This window comes from Lissotriton vulgaris, chromosome 9 (assembly GCF_964263255.1).
Source record: "Lissotriton vulgaris chromosome 9, aLisVul1.2, whole genome shotgun sequence".
Classification (NCBI taxonomy): domain Eukaryota; kingdom Metazoa; phylum Chordata; class Amphibia; order Caudata; family Salamandridae; genus Lissotriton; species Lissotriton vulgaris.
The window spans coordinates 787,670,816-787,687,470 of record NC_141697.1 but is presented as its reverse complement, the minus strand read 5'-3'; the positions used below and the strand labels follow the sequence as shown (position 1 = coordinate 787,687,470).

Below are 16,655 nucleotides of genomic sequence, written 5' to 3'. Positions count from 1 at the left end.
CTACTCTGAAGAAGAAATTGGCAAACTGCTCAGCACCTTGAAACCATCCAATCACCTCACAGATCCCCTTCCTGCTAACGCTGTAAAAGACTTTACCCCTTTGCTTCTCCCACTCTGGACTAAAATTATCAACAGCTCACTTCAACAAGGAACCATACCTGACTCCCTCAAAGTTGGACAAGTCACACCTATACTAAAGAAACCTACAGCCGACCCCTCTGATCTGAACAATTACCGTCCCATTACTAATATCCCCACTCTCGCCAAACTACTGGAAAAATGCGCACAATTACAATTGTCTAAACACATTGAACAGTTTGATCTCCTCAACCCTCATCAATCAGGCTTCCGAGCAAGACACAGTACAGAAACTGCTATGACTCACATAATTGACGACGCACTTCAAATGCTAGACCAAAACGACACCTGCCTCCTCATCCTTCTTGATCTCTCTTCAGCATTCGACACCGTTAAACATGAGAATTTACTCGAACTACTAAACACAAGAATGGGTTTATCTGGAACTGTTCTCAAGTGGTTCACTTCCTTTCTACACAACAGGTCGCAGAAATTCAAGAGCAACAACCTGTTGTCCTCGCCAATACCTGTAACGCTGGGCGTCCCCCAAGGATCCTCCCTATCCCCAACTCTGTTCAACCTAGTTATGGAACCTCTCACCACCTTGCTACAGGCATCCAATGTACACTTTCACATGTACGCCGATGACACCCAACTTTATCTCAAAGTACAATCCCTCAAACATTTTGCTCCTAAACTCAACGATCAGAAGCACCCAATCCTGGCTGGCCGATAACCATCTCAAACTCAACTCTCTGAAAACAGAGTTCCTTCTGATCTCACCTCCAGCGAAGATCTCCACCACTCAAATTTGGCTTAAACACCTAACAGCACTCAATGTCCAACCCACCATCGTGGACTCAGCTAAATCCTTAGGCATAACCCTCGACACCAATCTCAACATGCAGCAACATATCAGCAAGGCAAGTAAGGGAGCGAACTTCCAAATCAATACCCTGAGGAAACTTAAACCTTTCCTCCCAGCCAAAGACTTCCAAACGGCAGTTCAAGCACTAGTCATCCCTCGAACTGAATATGGCAGCGTTGCCCTCTGCGGACTCCCCCTAACTACTACTGCACCCCTAAGAGCTTCCCTAAACGCTGCAGCGAGACTCATCACTGGGTCAAAAAAGCACTCTCATATTTCTCCTGACTTGAAATCCCTGAACTGGCTGCCTTTTGAAGCCAGAATACATCTGAAAATCGCCTGCATGACACACAAGGCGGTACACCTGAACTCTCCCGGCTACCTCACTCAGAAGCTGACAATCTCTGGCGGCGCTAGAAACACTAGAGGCACAAACAATCTTTTGCTGAAACCTCGTAGATTCCGGAAGGTAAAAACCTATAAACGCTCCTTCTCAGGAATGGCACCCAGGATCTGGAACTCACTCCCTCCCGAAACTAGGCTCATCTCTTCCACTACACTCTTTAAGAAAGAAGTAAAAGCTATCCTCATGGCAAAATACACCTGAACTATTACTTCGGACTCTTTTAAAGACTCCGCACCGATCTGTACTACCTGTTTGACACAGTTGTTTATTTGTATTACCTGTATTATTGATTTACATGATTCTGATTTATCTGTTTGACTATGCTTCCTCATGTACCCCTTCTGTGTAAAGCGCTCTGATATCTGCAAAGATCTTGTCCGCGCTATATAAAACTTTCAAAATAAATAAAATAAATATGACTTCTCTTGAGAAGCCTTGTATAGCACATCAGCCATATTGTGAACACTTTCTTGCAACAGTACCACCTACCCCTAGAAAGAGGTAATCTTTGAATCACGTGTCTGGCCGTTAAAACAGAGCCCGAGTCTGCCTCTACGTACGTTTTGTGCCTATTTATAGGTTGGTGGATCTGGCATTTGTGTAGCCCCATTGAGGCATTAGTATTTGGTTGTTCCATTTTGTAGCCAGTTAGTCAACATTTGTCTGCGTGCAAAAACCAAAATTATCGTTTCTGTGTTGACACCCACTTGAGATAGGGAAAAGGTAAAACAATAATATTGCACATTGGTATTTTTCACTCAGATTGGTCACCCTAAAATGACACACTCTAAAAACGGATATGTAATCCACTTTATGACGATATAGATCAACCACAAGATATTTTTTTCCAAACATTAGATAAAGTTGCGTTGTTTACAAAATTGTATTCGTAGAAACTTTACACACTTTTATATAATTGTTAACATCCTAGTTATCGATGTCCTGTGTGCAGTTATACGTTGATTAAATTATGTTTAATATCCAATTATATACAATAAGTGAATATACAAAACTTTTCGGACGAAAAAACAACCATTGTCAACCCCCCCCCCCCCCAAGCGACCCATAACTCGCTCCCAGTAACCATGTGATCATTGTTTACAATGTTTATGGGTGCGATGCCGCGGACTTTGCATTGTTGAAATCATGGAGGGCAGCAGCGGGCATGAGCAGCAGCAAAGTGGGCTGTTAGGGGGCGCTGCAGGGCAGGGACAGCGCCCGGGCGAAAGGGCATTTGATGAACAGAGCCATCTGTTACACGCCTCGCCGCATCTATAACAGTAAAGCAATGCCTCTGGTTACAAATCTGGTGAGCTGGCATTTTGTAACCACAGTTATTGCTAATCAATGTTTATTGTTAATCAATCAGTTATTGCTAATCAATGTTTATTGTTAATCAATCAGTGTTACAAATCCCCATCCTTTGCCACAAATCTGCAATGAGGGAGCCACTTAAGCACGGAAAATGAAAGAATGAAGGTTCCTGATACTAAAATAAAAACAAGCATTTGCAATGCAATAGGTCGCCCGACTGCAACAGTTTGAGCTATTGGCATTGCAAATGACAATTCATTTTATTTATGTGTGCAGAAATCCTACATAGTGCATGTTTAAGCACAGCTATCAAGTTTTCTAAACACATAAATAAAAAGCATTTTAATTTACAATGCCAATAGCTCAAACTCTCGCAAATGCGAGACCTATTGTAATGCAAATGCTTGTTCAGAAATGAAAGAGTGACCCATGTTAGTTTAGAAGCACACAGGCTGCACCTTCTTCACGGTATCTGCTCTCACCATGTGAGAATGAGCCAAATGTGGCTTTTTGCAGAACTCTGGCCCTGAATGAAATGGGATATGCTTTAGCGCCAGACAGGGCTTCAAGTGGGATGAAAAAACTAGGAAGGGGGGTTTGTCTCTCAAAGGAGCGCAACTGATGCAATTAAAGCTGTGGCTTGAAAGCATATAAGCTGAAAAAATATGCTTAGCTTAGTGTTCTGCCCGACTGGTGTTTTGCTACTTCTCTCATTATATCCAGAACAATAATACAGCAAGTAACATTATACTTACAACGAGCCAGTACTATTAGCTTAGTCAATGGTTGTTAGTTGCATAAAATAAATAAGCAACAACCATGGCTTCGTACTACAGCATGCTGAAAATGCTTCATTTCTGAAATGGTGGCACTGTGAAAGAACTATAACGAGTCTCTTTAAAGTTATATCAAAGGTAGTACGAGGGTGAAATAATTGGCCAAAGGGGAGTCTCAACAGAAACTACTTTTTCCATCAACTAAAATTCCTTCCCTTGCATGAGCATGCCAGTTCGTTTTGAGTTTCAAAAAACTCCACTTTTATGGCTAGCAGTTGCCACTTCAGAAGGCAAATCATCTATTTTAATTTAACCCAGTCTTAGTAACTCAGCCCTTTCTCACAGGCAATATAGAGAAAGGGGACAAGGTAGATGCTTTTATGTGGTGTCTGAACAACGCTATGAAACATTATTCGCTTTTTCACATTTAAGTGGTCATCATCTTAAGTAACCTTCAAAAGAAAAGTTTCCCCAAGCCGAGGATGTAAAAATTACAAAAAAAACTCAAAGGTTCTCACCTCAATTATTTTCTCGCGGTTCTTGATGGGATTCATGGGAGGCTCCGTTAGAAGGATCTTGCAGTTCTGGGGGTCCACATTAAGCTTCTGGGGTCCAAAGGTGTAGTCCCAAAGGTGCTTCATGTCATCCCAGTTGCGCACAATACCATTTTCCATGGGGTAGTTAACCTCAAGCATGGAACGTAGCTCACTGGCCTCATCACCCACCATAAGGTCCTGCCCGCAGAAAAACAAAAAGAATCCATCAAAACTATTCTCAGGTACTTTAAGCCTAGTACAATGTACAGGTCTACTTGTACACCACATTCCAAACCCGAAGGGCCTCCACTAGTCCAGTACTGAGAGAGACTGGACACACACACTCACTCACTCTCACTGCACCCTATTCCTGCTCTTTATTACCTTCAGTTTTTCCAGTACTACGTGGCCACATGGGTTTGCCGGTGAACTAGAATCTGGATTTTGCACCAGTTATGTCACACATAAAGCCAATCTATCTAAACCCAGATTTATTTGTATTCCGTTACTGTGATCTAACTGCAGCTCTGTCAATGTGCACCAATTCTGACTTCAAGTATTCATTAGCATTCAAGTACCGAGGTGTCGATCAGCAACTCAGCAGAACGTCATTTACTGATATTCCAACAATAAGTTCTAAACAGCTCTGTTGTGGGTATCAGGGCTAATATGCAGCATCCCCAACAGTTCAAGTCCCAGCACTCCCATTCAGCAAGCACAGATACGACTCTAGCCTGACTTGCAGCACCCTTTAATATTCTCATAGTGGAAAACCAATCAAGGTTCTGTCAAAGCACAAATAATTGTTTAAATCTTATTTTATGACAATTTATTCCTCCAGGAGCATTTCTAACTCCCTAAAACATCAAGACTTCTTCGAAGCTCTTTCCCTTACGTCCATTACCCACACTGAGAGTTGGCACTCAGAGGTCATACTTTCAACTTTCTTGGTCCCAAGCTCTGGGATAAACTTTCGATTTGCTTACACATGAACAAAGTAATACCTCTTTTAGGAATGATTTGAAGATGTTCTTGTACTTGCTAATTCGCTTTCAGTCCATTTGTATTTCTTTACTTCACCGTCTCGGTTCTCCAGTTTAAAATAGCTGAGGCACAACTAAGCCCCTTGTGGTCTACACCACATTGTACAAGTTCTAAATTCAAACAGTTGTCACAATACTCTTAAAGGAAGCTCCTAGGATCGCTGTGGAGAAGTGTGGCTCACTGGTTAGAGGAGGCAGACCTGGAAGCAGAGGTCATCCCAGGACCAGGGTTCAATTCCCGGCTCGGCGGGGTCTTGAGTCCTAAAATATCCATGGACTCGACAATTCTCGCTCCGGTGCCTACGCGATTCACGGGTTCACACTCTGCGACTCTGGGCAATAGCTTGCTTAATCTCCACAACGGCCCCTCGCGGCGGGATGCCTGGCTTTCACCTTGCGGATACCCTGCCGGGTTCTCACAGGGGAATACCAGGACGAGTTCCCTAAGCAAGTGCTTAGAAACCGCTCGGTGATTTGCGCTATATAAATTCCTGTACATTTACATTTACATCGCATGTCACTGGTGTCGCAAGCGCCTACGAAGTCTCACTCAATGTACGCATCATGGCAAGATATACCGGGAAGGATTCTCAAAAATAGTCTATGAGACTTCCCCCAAATGAGTGTAGCTTTGCTGATTCCACATCAACTCCCTCCTCGCACCAGACGTCAGGCAAGAACAGTATCCATCACGCACAGTCACAGGGCAATCTGAGGCGTACACATGCAATAGTTTCAATTTGCTTCACGCTCAGTGCCAAAATAAACCCACTTCCTTTTTCAGCCTGGAGTCAATGGCTAAACTGTTCCTTATACAGAAGCTAAAATACAGTGTCTGCTTTTTACTTCCTGTTAAGTTCCACTTGCCAAAAAAAGACACCACCTCCCCCTTCACCGATCTGTGACTCCAGAGAGCTCTTACCTTGATCTCGATGTTGCCCACTTTCGTGGAAGAACGGATGATCGGGCGTCCCACCAGGGCCGGGAAAATATGTTCGGGGAAGTTGGAGCCTGCATAACCGCACTTGACAAACTACAAGAGGGAGAAGAAAGACAAGTAAAAAGATAGAAAATAATGATATGACCATAATGGCAATGCCATACAGAGCCATAGAACCAAACAAGAAAGACGAGTGAACCAGGACAACAAAACACCACCACACCTTTCTTAACTTTACATTTCACAATAAAGTTTAATTAACCAGTTTCAAAAAGTGGTCTTATCAAGAATCACAGCCTTCCCTTTCTGTTATTTATGTGCCCAGAGTAAAAACTTAAATCGCTGATATTTAAAACGGGTTATTCCTCTTTACACTTCTGGCAAGAATAAGACACTCAGTATTGTAGAAGGAGTGAATATTCTAGCACTGTCTCTAAAGCACATTTGAAATCAGTTCCCAAATTTGTCACGTTATATCATAGCAAATACATCCACAATTGTTTTTTTATTTAATTCCCTTATGGAGCGCAAATTGTGATTAGTAATAAAAAACAATTGGTTTTCCCTGGAAAATAACTTTGGAAGTTTCCATTTTTTTGCAGAATCATGTTCGACATTCCTATAAAGCAGTAACTGGATGAGAACATCAGGATTAAAACATGTTTTTCTTAGTGAAAGATATACTTCTGGCATACAGTGTAGATCAACCAGATGCATTAATAGATCCGACTAAACAAATCTCAGGTAAAGGTAAGAAGGCTGGCTCCTTACAGGTTTAAACGTTATTTATCGTCAGTCTGTGTTGTAGATTTTCTTGCTGGTCAGCTGAAGATCAGCTTTGCCTCTACAAAGCGCTGGCTGGCAGTGGCGACATTACCTATGCCAAATGGCATCGCAGAAACTTCCCACCCTTCCAAATACTTTGGTGGTACCTCCTGTGCGTTTCATTCTCTTAAGGTGTTCCTCTTTAAACTTGTAATATTTCTGATACATTTATCTTAGCAGAATACCTGATGGTAACCTTTGCTCAGGCTTCCTTTCACAAATAAACTCACCCGTTTTCATTTTAGCATGTCCCCCTCTAATGACATTTATTTACTTTGTGCAAAATTATCAGTTTTAGAAATGTTATCTTTTAATTGTAAATATGAGATTTCAAAAAAGCTCCATAACAGGGGGAGAGGGAAGAGTACTGGGCATTTGACCCTCTGCCTTCATCCTATCCACCGACAAGTGGGACTCTTTCATTCTCAATACGCTTCAATTACTTCTTGGCTGAGAGGAGGGAGCTTAGGCCCTAACAGTCAATAGGCCACGAGGGAGGCAACATGGAGACATTTGAAGTGCCAGCTGATTTTCATATTTTTTAAGTCTTGCACTTCGTCTCCCTCCCAGAAAAGATCACCAACAACCCCAGAAGACCTGTTAGGAAGGAAGGGTGCCAGCAAAGCAAGGGTGAGACTTGGGAAGAGTACATTATTAAGGTAGATGGAGTAGGAAGAGTGGAACCTATTTGAGGGGAAGGGTTGCTTTGGTGTGGGAAGTCCACCTTTGAATGAGGGCAACAATATTGACGGGCTTAATACGTTTATGAAATTATATCATACATATTAAAAGGCAAGGGATGGAAAATAAATAACAAGAGTCAAAACGAATAGCAAATACATTTCTGAAAAAAAAAAGAGAAAATTATACATCCTCTTTTTCTCTAGTACTCTTCACTTCAGAAAGATTGGAATTCAGGAAGCCAGCTTGAGCAACACTATGATTCTAGATTACTTTTCTAGCTTCTATTACTTGAATGAACACAAATCGAACTCTTAGTCTCAACCCGGGAGATCATTTATCGTACGCGTAAAGGGAAGCTTGATTACTAACAACAAAACAAGTTTTGTGCTGTCTGGGATTTCCGATTAAAAAAAACTGATGCTAGTCTGTTGAAAAACACTGCAATGCTACCTACTTATTAAAAGAGCATGCTGAATGAAAAACATTTAGGAAAGTAACTACATGCGAGTAAGATATGCGAGCCTCATTAAAATATGAAACTAGGGCATCAAATCTCTTCCCAAATAGGTTGGGTGCATTCTGAATGAGGAACTACTGCAGTCCTGTCTAGTTGTAGCGTTCTTGACTATGGGTCTAAAAATGTCGCTGCTAAGTTTGAAGACTCTTGAACAAGCACATCAATATATTTTGGCTTTTATGAAGTTGGCCATACTAACTAAATCTAGCTGCAAGAACCCTTTTCAGAGGGCCATAGGGCACACAGGGGCTACGGGGCCAAACCATGGTGGTTGAGGTCTACTAAGGAGCCTAAGCAATGGGGCAAAGTACCCCTTATACTCTGTGGTAGCTGTGGTCAAGCAGTCAAGGCTCCCTCGGGGGATGTAAATAAAGGTGAGTGAGCACTACGCATAGCTCAAAGTGCACACAGTGCGCACAATAAATCAAGGTCTAGTCCTATTCTCGCTTTTATAGCAAAAGTAGTATTTTGATTTCTACCTCTACACATGCAACGGTATACAAAATTCAAAAGCAATAAGAATCTCCCTTGAGGTCGGTGCTCTAGTAGTTATCAGGTCAATCTCTGTCCTACCTTCTTTTGTGTAACATGTTTGGAGTTATCCCCCATTTGGTGGCCACATCCAGGGAATGCAGACTATTAGACCATACTCAAGAGTTTTCCCCTAACTCTTTACAAAGGAGTTAAAAGTGTCTATGGTGCTGCAGAACTGCTAGCAGTAAGTCTCCAAGCCCCAAAGAACAGGGTCCAGTCTTACCTGCTCCGGCCGTATGTCAGTGGTTGGCGGTGTAGTGAGTGCCCTCTTTTTGGGTGCGCACAAGTTTGGAACCTGTACGGTGAAGTCGGACCACTCCCACTCAGCAGACACAAAAGGTAAGTTGTCCTTCCACTAAGTTTGTTCGGAAGAAGGCAGCACAGAATTCTGGTGTGATCCTCCGACTCCTGACTGGAGCTCCAACATACCATACCACCACATAACATCACTTGTGTATTTGTAAAGCTCCTCCGGTCCAGGCGACGACCCAAACTTTAGGATCAAGTGATACCGACAGTCCCTCCTAGCGTATGGAGTTGCTATAATAACGATCCGGGCGCCGACTCTCCTGATGCGATAACCCTTACTACGGAAGCTCTTCCTAGCATATGGAGTCACCAACTTCAGTAGTCACAAGTCCTGGGCTTCTGGCCCAAAATCAGTTCACAGTTGACCCCTTCTGGCATATGGGGTCACTGCGGTACTGCCTGGTGATCTCAGCTCAGCGCTTCCGACAAAGTTCAGAACAAGGCTGCGCCCTCTCATGGCACACGAGGGTCGCAGAGCCAATACTGCAAACGGGGAACTGCGCGATTGGTGCACAGCCTCACACCTCGCTTATGGAATCCTTGTGCATGCCCTCACAGGACCTCGCTCTCTCCAGTGCTCTCTTCTACCTCACAGGGCACAGTAATCTTGGCAAGCAAGCAGGCGGTGGTGCTCCAGGTCAGGTATCTTGGTGACCTGGGTGATGTCTCCTCATCCAGCAGGGAGACTTGCAGGCTTTCGCCCTATGTCCTGGTCACAGGCAGAAGTCTTGCAGAGCTTCCCATTCTCACATAGCTGATCTAGCTGCTTGGCAGATGACACATTTTTGGGGACTCAAACTCCTTCTTAAAGTCTTTTTCCAGACACCAAACGTGATTTCGGTTTTAAGTTTTTGAAGTTTTATGTTGGGGTTCTGCTTCTTTTGAAGTGGGCACTACTTTTCATCTTCCTTCATGAAAGAGGTCTGTCATAGCAGGCAAAACTCTGAAGCCGATTATCTTACAACAAAGTCCAAGGGAGTGAGCAGAGTTCACACCTGGATATCGGCCACATTGGTATTTTCATCAAAATGTTAATCCCTCTACTCTTTAGGATTCCCTTATCAGCCCCATATACCTTCCAAAGAGGTGTACAGGCCCTTTCCTTTATTTTTTTTAAATATTTTTATAATCAAGAAGTACAGTCTTACAAACAAAACAAAAAACATAATAAGGAAAACAAAGGCAAACAACAAAAACAAAAATAGAGCACAAAGATGGGAACTCTCCCAAGATATTTTGCAACCATATATACATGTCAACCAATTAAACTTTAAACATGTGTTTTATAGTTCTTCTGAACAGCCCCATATGGACGTATATTTTCGCAGAGCCTGAATGCCCCTGGCTTTAGCCAGCGCTTTTTCCCTTTTCCCAGTTTCTTTAAAGATTAACCACCATTCCATCTCGGTAGGGGGTTTGGGAGAGATACAGGGTCTAGCTATCGCCAGCCGGGCAGCAACCAGCAAAATTGTCAATATAGGCCTATTCCGACCGCAATCTTCCTTGTACCCTAGCATCTTTTCAGTTGTCGATATAATGAGGTCACTGCCAAGTCTGCCTTTAATTGTTGCTAATATCTTATCCCAGAACAACCTTAAGGCAGGACACAAACATATGAACAATGCCAGCCGCATAGAACACACATTTAGGACAGTTCTGGTGTGTACCTCCATGAATCCCTCCCCATCCAGCCCCACCTTGTGACCATCTGGCAATCCTTTCAGGGGTATAATAATGTAAACAGAATGTCCGAAATTGCTGCAGCCGTAGATTTATAGTGTGTACAGAGCGGGCCATATTATCCAAGGCTATCTTCATGTTTTCTATAGCAATATTTTCCCCCAGAATCTCACTCCACCTGGAGGTCAATTTCTCACAGCCCTCTGCTCTACTCTAGCAAAGAATTTGCTATGCCTTGCCAATTGTAGCCCGCCGGTTTGGAGCGTACATACACTCCCACATATCTGACCCAGAGACACTCCGAACTACTAGGTTTCTAACGAAATAGTCCCGAACCTATATCTATTTAAAAAACAATTGTTGAGGAATATCAAACATCAACTGGAGATTCTCAAAGGTCTTGAAACAATTACAATCATAGTTGCTTGAGAGAGTACACCCTATAGCTAGCCCACTGGCGAACCATCCCATCCTGAAATATTCCGGTCAACATTGGATTACCCCAAAGAGGAAGTTTACTGTGTACAAGAGATAAAGAAAATCTAGTTTCAATGCCCTGCCAAATATGTACACAATCTCTCATGATATTGAACCGTACACGTTTAAAACAGTTAGGGTCATTAATTCGATATAAAAACATCTGGCTTTCTCCCCCAAGGACCAACCAATGCCAGAAATCAGTTTGCTCGGGGTCCAAGAGGCTGCGTAAGCGGCCAAAAAATCCAATTTAAAATCAGGGAGGTCTAAAACCCCCTGATTATATGAAAGCTTCATCAATCCAACGGATCGTCTTGATTTCTTATAGCAACAGATGAGGCTGCTTAGAACCCCATCTAGCTTCTTGAAAAACACATTAGGAATTCGTAACGGGATTGACCTAAAAAGGTAAAGGAACTTAGGAAGTATCTTCATTTTTATAACATTGCATCTGCCTAAGATACTTAACAGAAGGTTTTGCCACAGCTTCAGTTGTTTAGTAACTGTGGTTAGTAGAGAATCGTAACTTAATGAATGTGTGAGCTCAATTTTAGACGAAATTTGTACCCCTAGAAATGTAACCTTTGGAAGACCCCTTCAACCGAGAGTTCCGACTGGATTTGTTACAATTCAGCTTATAACAAGAGAAACATCCAAACCTCTTTGCCTTCCTGTTAATGTTATCTATACCCTCCCTTGGCTTTTCAGTGAAAATAGCTATATCATCGGCATATGCGGTAAGTTTGAGGGGGTGCTGTCCAATATTCATCGGACAAATCAGATTACCAACAGTGCCCAAATGGCTCTATTTAGAGCAAATAAAAGAGGGGAAGGGGACAGCCCTCCCTTGTGCAGCAGTGGATGGGAAGAGGGATGGTTTGAACATTTGAATACTGTAATCTGGCCATTGGGTTATAATACACAGCCTTGACCAGCTTCCGAATGTTTTCCTTACCCCCAAATGCGATGAGTATTGCCCAGAGATATTCCCAGGCCACCTGGTCAAATGCCTTTTCTGCATCCAATAAGACCATGCACAGTTCAGTTTTTAACTTCCCCGCAGGGTCAAAAACCGCTATCGACGTTTTAACCTGGGCACTAGTATCTCTCCCATGAGTAAACCCATGCAGCTGGGGAGAAACCAGGCTGGCCATCATTGGAGCTAACCGGGTGGCCAATCTAAGCAAACACCTTTGCATCTGCATTTATTAAAGAGATTGGGTGGTACGATGCCTGTTCCTCTGAAGCTTTATCTTTTTTTAGAAAAAAAATTATGTTGGCCATATTCCAGGAATCTGGAACTCGTCCTGTGATCCCAACTTGGAGGCTTTTGCAGCACTTGTAAAGCTCTGCCAGGAGGGCATCATCCCCAGTCGCCTTCCCTGACAATAGCCCCCAATCACTTCCAAAACTTCCTCCACTGTAATCTCCTGCTCTAGTAACAGAGAATCTTCTTCTGTCAAAGTCGGCAGATTACTCCCTTGCATTTTAAAACAAACAGACCCTGCCAGCACACACACCATGATGTGCACAACACTTCACCCTTCATGTAGTGTCCTTCACGCAAAAATACATATATGCTGAGCTAGTGCTTTCTTTGGGCCCACACTGCACAGCACTACATTGGTCAAGTCATTTATTCCTTACCATGCATACAAACATTTAGCACATGCACCAGTCACACGTGTACTACACAGTACTTCTCTATCCCTGTATTTTACCCTTCCCAGACGCACATACAACCACGCAGAGTAACTACTCCAGCATTATGCAGCACTCCACTTCTACCTGAGGTATGCCATGGGTGATTTAAGCACGCAGCAGCCTCATTTCAGTGGCAGAGGGTAAAAAGGTCCTGGTCACTACTATTCATCACTAGACATTATGCTGCCACCACCACACTCATGCTACTTAACTACTTGTGATGGCAGTAGCCATCCACCACTACGAGGTTAGCGATTTGGGCGTTCTCCTGGTTTAACAAGACCACAATCCCTGAAACAGGCCTATGTCATGGTGCACACGTGTTCGGCTATGACAAAAAAAGTCAGCAATAGGGATCCATACAACAGTACAGATGGGCACTCAGAAAAGGGGTATACGTCTGTACCATGCAGAGGACTATTCCATCCCAACACTGGCCACTTATAGCAAAAATAGCATGCTGCTAATGAATAGTTACGTTGTTTTGGTGTTCTACTTTTAGGAGTGGCAAGATTAGTACTTGTGCCACGGTTAGCTGCAGATGGAGTGATTTAGGGTGTGCAAGAGTAGTATTCAGTCGACTGCCAGCGGGAGTCTGGCTTCTGCATGCAGTAACATGACTATTGGCTCCCAAAGGCATTGCTCGTCACACCCTATGCTAGCTGTCTGGCAAAAGAGAAGCATTGCTGCCAATGTGCTGAAGTTGGGGTGGACAGCTGGAATGCTGGGTAGAGGTAGGACAGTGAACGATCAAGGATCTCTATAGGCCCGAGACATAGCCCATGAGAGATCCTCACTGGCCCCCAATACAGCCTAACAGTTCTCATGGCATTCTCTTGATGCCTCCCCTAAAGTAGGGGGCTCTGTCCTGGGATGGCTCCCACTATGATGTTGCAAAAAAAGATGCCCCCTTCCTGTCCAGCCAACTCCGTGGGCCACAATACAAATGGACACACCCTCAATCTCAGGTATGGTGACATTTTACGCTACAGTACACTGAGACCCCATGCAGTGCCCCACCAACAGGTCAGTAGCACCAATCAGTGTCTGGGTTAAAAGTGCATGCCTTCCCCTGCATAGAGACTGGCCAAAGCAGAAAAGAATTGAGAAACTGCACCCACGAGTGCCTGCAACAATAACAGCAATAGCTGGAAACTTTGGAAACAGCAACTACCTAACCAAAAAGGTTCCCTTTTCTTCAGTAACAGCCAATGACGTGCCATCTTTGAATTCTTTTGGAACTGAATGGTCCATAAGTGCCATTGACATTAAACCCAAGATGGCAACGGTCTTTCTCAGGTATTATGGAAAGTCCTCATTGCCCTTCAATATTGGCAACAGAAGCCTTCCCCGCCATCAAACTAAGGACGTTACTGGTCTATAGAGCTAAAATAGACCAACCAATGAAGGGAGACTTACTTTCCCACATGAGGGGGGGGGGGGGGGGGGGGGGGGGGAATCGACCAACTGATTTCTAGACAAGTTGCGGGCGGCTTCACAACGTTCATGTGACTTAATACCAAACAAGCATGTATTGATGCATACCTACAGATACAAGGACCACCCTGGTGAACCAAATTCAAGTTGGTTTCATTTCGAAGTGTCTCCAATTTGCCATCAAATACATATGAGTTGAAAACAATTGAAGTCACTACCGATACCTCTAAGGAAACATTCTATATACCACATTACTTATTGTATGTACCCACAGAACAATGTTCACACACCGGGTGTTTATTCTGATTTAATTAAACTTATTTACAAGGAGTTTCATAGGTTTCCTCGACTTTGCTGTGTACTTTACCTTTCTCCTACACTTTGTCGACCTCTTGCACACAAATCATCCTTGCTGTACCAACCTAAGACAATATCGTTGGTTATTATGAAGTGCATTGGCATTTAGGTGCTTTGAGTACTGTGCAGTTAAATCCTTGTGCAACCTTTGATCTGCCTATTGTTCCCTAGCCTGGCCGACTTTAGCCATTGGCAGGATCTCTCGGCAGGGAGTCTGCTGGCTCTGGTTTCTAATCCCTTAACTCTTTGGGCCCTGTAAGAGGCCATCATTCTCAGTAAAACTTACAGAATTCAATTTGTTTTCATCCCAAATTGGGGCAAGTCAAGCCACACACTTTACTGGCGCCTACTATTGGGAACCCGACTTCAGCCTTAATGTGGTTGGGGCTTCAGTACCCACGATGCAGGGTACTGAGTGCGAAGTGGGTGATGGGGAGCATCACATAGCAACTTGAGGACCTTGGATGAGTGTGCATAGTGGGTAAAGATAAAACACATTTTGAAACCAGCAGACGCCAGTCGCACCACCTGACTGAGGTGCACTCTTCCCAGATAAGAGTTATCAGATTTTAAATAAAGCTTGTGTTTTGGTTGCCCCGACCTGCTGTCAGGGTCCTTAAGCATAAAAATACTGACAGAATCCAGCCAGTAGTTATAACTTTATCTGGACTTCTAAACAAGCAACTGGGCTGTTACCAATGAAATATTTGCCACACATAAGGTCCTGTTTGACTCGAGGAAATGGCAAGGCCTAGATTCTGGGGAGGTTCTATTGCTGTGATCTGCCATGAAGAAGTGGAATGGTCACAGTCTGGTGTGAATAGAGGAGGTTGCTCTTAGTCAGGACCCCAAACGGCAAGACCCATTCTCAGCAGTGAAGGAAAATAATTTCTTCCCCTTCACCCTAGGCCTTCAAGCAGTGTACGGTTCGCTGTGGCTAGCTGACCAAAGTGTTCAAGTTTAGCTTCAAGCTACTGTGGTTTCAAAATTATACTTAACGAAATTATTAGATCCTAACTGTATAGTACAGCTCACAGTCCCAACTGGTGCTGTGCAACAGTGGATTACACAAGAAACGACTGGCAAGTCCCATGGACGTGGAACCTGGAAACCGAACAGCTCAACAATGACCGCACCCTTACTTTGAAGATACTTCCTTCTGGTGGCTGGTACTCCTCCAGAACATAGTTTGGGTGCTAGTTTTATTACAACAACAAAAAACATGAATTTAATAATGACCTGTCGCTTCGCTGAAAGCCTTCCCTTTAACAGTGCCTCCAAACTCCACCTGCAGGGCCAGGGGTGCCTTTGTTATCTGCAACCTAATAATTGATAAAAGCTGGAACTTTTCATATCGCGCACTTCACTTTCGACTTTGGCAGGAATCCTGTTCCAGCTCACTTGGTAGGATTGTGTGCTACTTACATTTTTGGAACGGTTTTCAATTGGAACTGTCACAGCAGCTCAGACCCCATGCAAACCGCAAAACCAAGTATAGGGCAGATAAGAAAGCCACTTTGATACAATACCATGTTCTGTTTTGCATCCCTGCTCTAATGATGGCCTGTACACGAAACCAGCTGAGTCCTTGTACAAAGCCTCAGGCATAAGCACAGTACATGGTGGGTGGAGTCAGGTCTTGTTTTCAGCTAGGATCGTCTATTTTTTTTATATTTTACCTGCCCTACATATAAATAAATACTTTTTAAAACGTAGCCCTTACTGGACACTGAATGCAATTGTTTGAGCCGATAACCATAACCACTGGCTGCCCTAAGGCACAATGTACCTCCTCTTCTGACCTTACAGAATTACACTGCAACGGCCCTAATCCGACGGTTCTATAGACCCAATCAACATTACGTGTATTTGTAAAGCGCACGTTCATCCGTGGGCATCTTGACGCTGAATCACAGATGCTTATTATTACCGAACTCAATGGTACTCATTTTATCGACCTTGGAAGGCTGAATGGCTGAGAAATGAAATGAAATGAAATTTGGGACTTATATAGCGCATGGCTGCCCGTGAGCGTCCCAGCGCTGATATTGCCGAAGTACTGAGGGGGAAAGACGGGGAAAGAGAAGAAGATTATTGCGGGAAGAGGTGGGTTTTTAGGAGCTTGCGAAATTTCAGCAGATTGGCCTCAGAGCGGAGGTGAAATGGCAGA

The 16,655-nt window shown here is 43.6% G+C and overlaps 1 protein-coding gene across 2 annotated transcripts in view; it reads right to left on the bottom strand.

Annotated features, from left to right (window-relative positions):
- The window catches only part of LOC147692265 (actin-related protein 2-like), a 201,195-nt gene that overhangs the window by 134,232 nt on the left and 50,308 nt on the right, over positions 1–16,655 (bottom strand). For both annotated transcript variants that reach the window (XR_015300016.1, XM_086938523.1), the window contains exons 2-3: positions 5,944–6,054; positions 3,961–4,176 (exon numbers count right to left, since the gene is read on the bottom strand). Coding sequence is in view for 1 of the 2 variants with exons in the window: in XM_086938523.1 (XP_086794649.1) it covers positions 3,961–4,176; positions 5,944–6,054 (327 nt within the window). In the remaining variant the exon portion in view is untranslated. The remainder of the gene's footprint in view (positions 1–3,960; positions 4,177–5,943; positions 6,055–16,655) is intronic.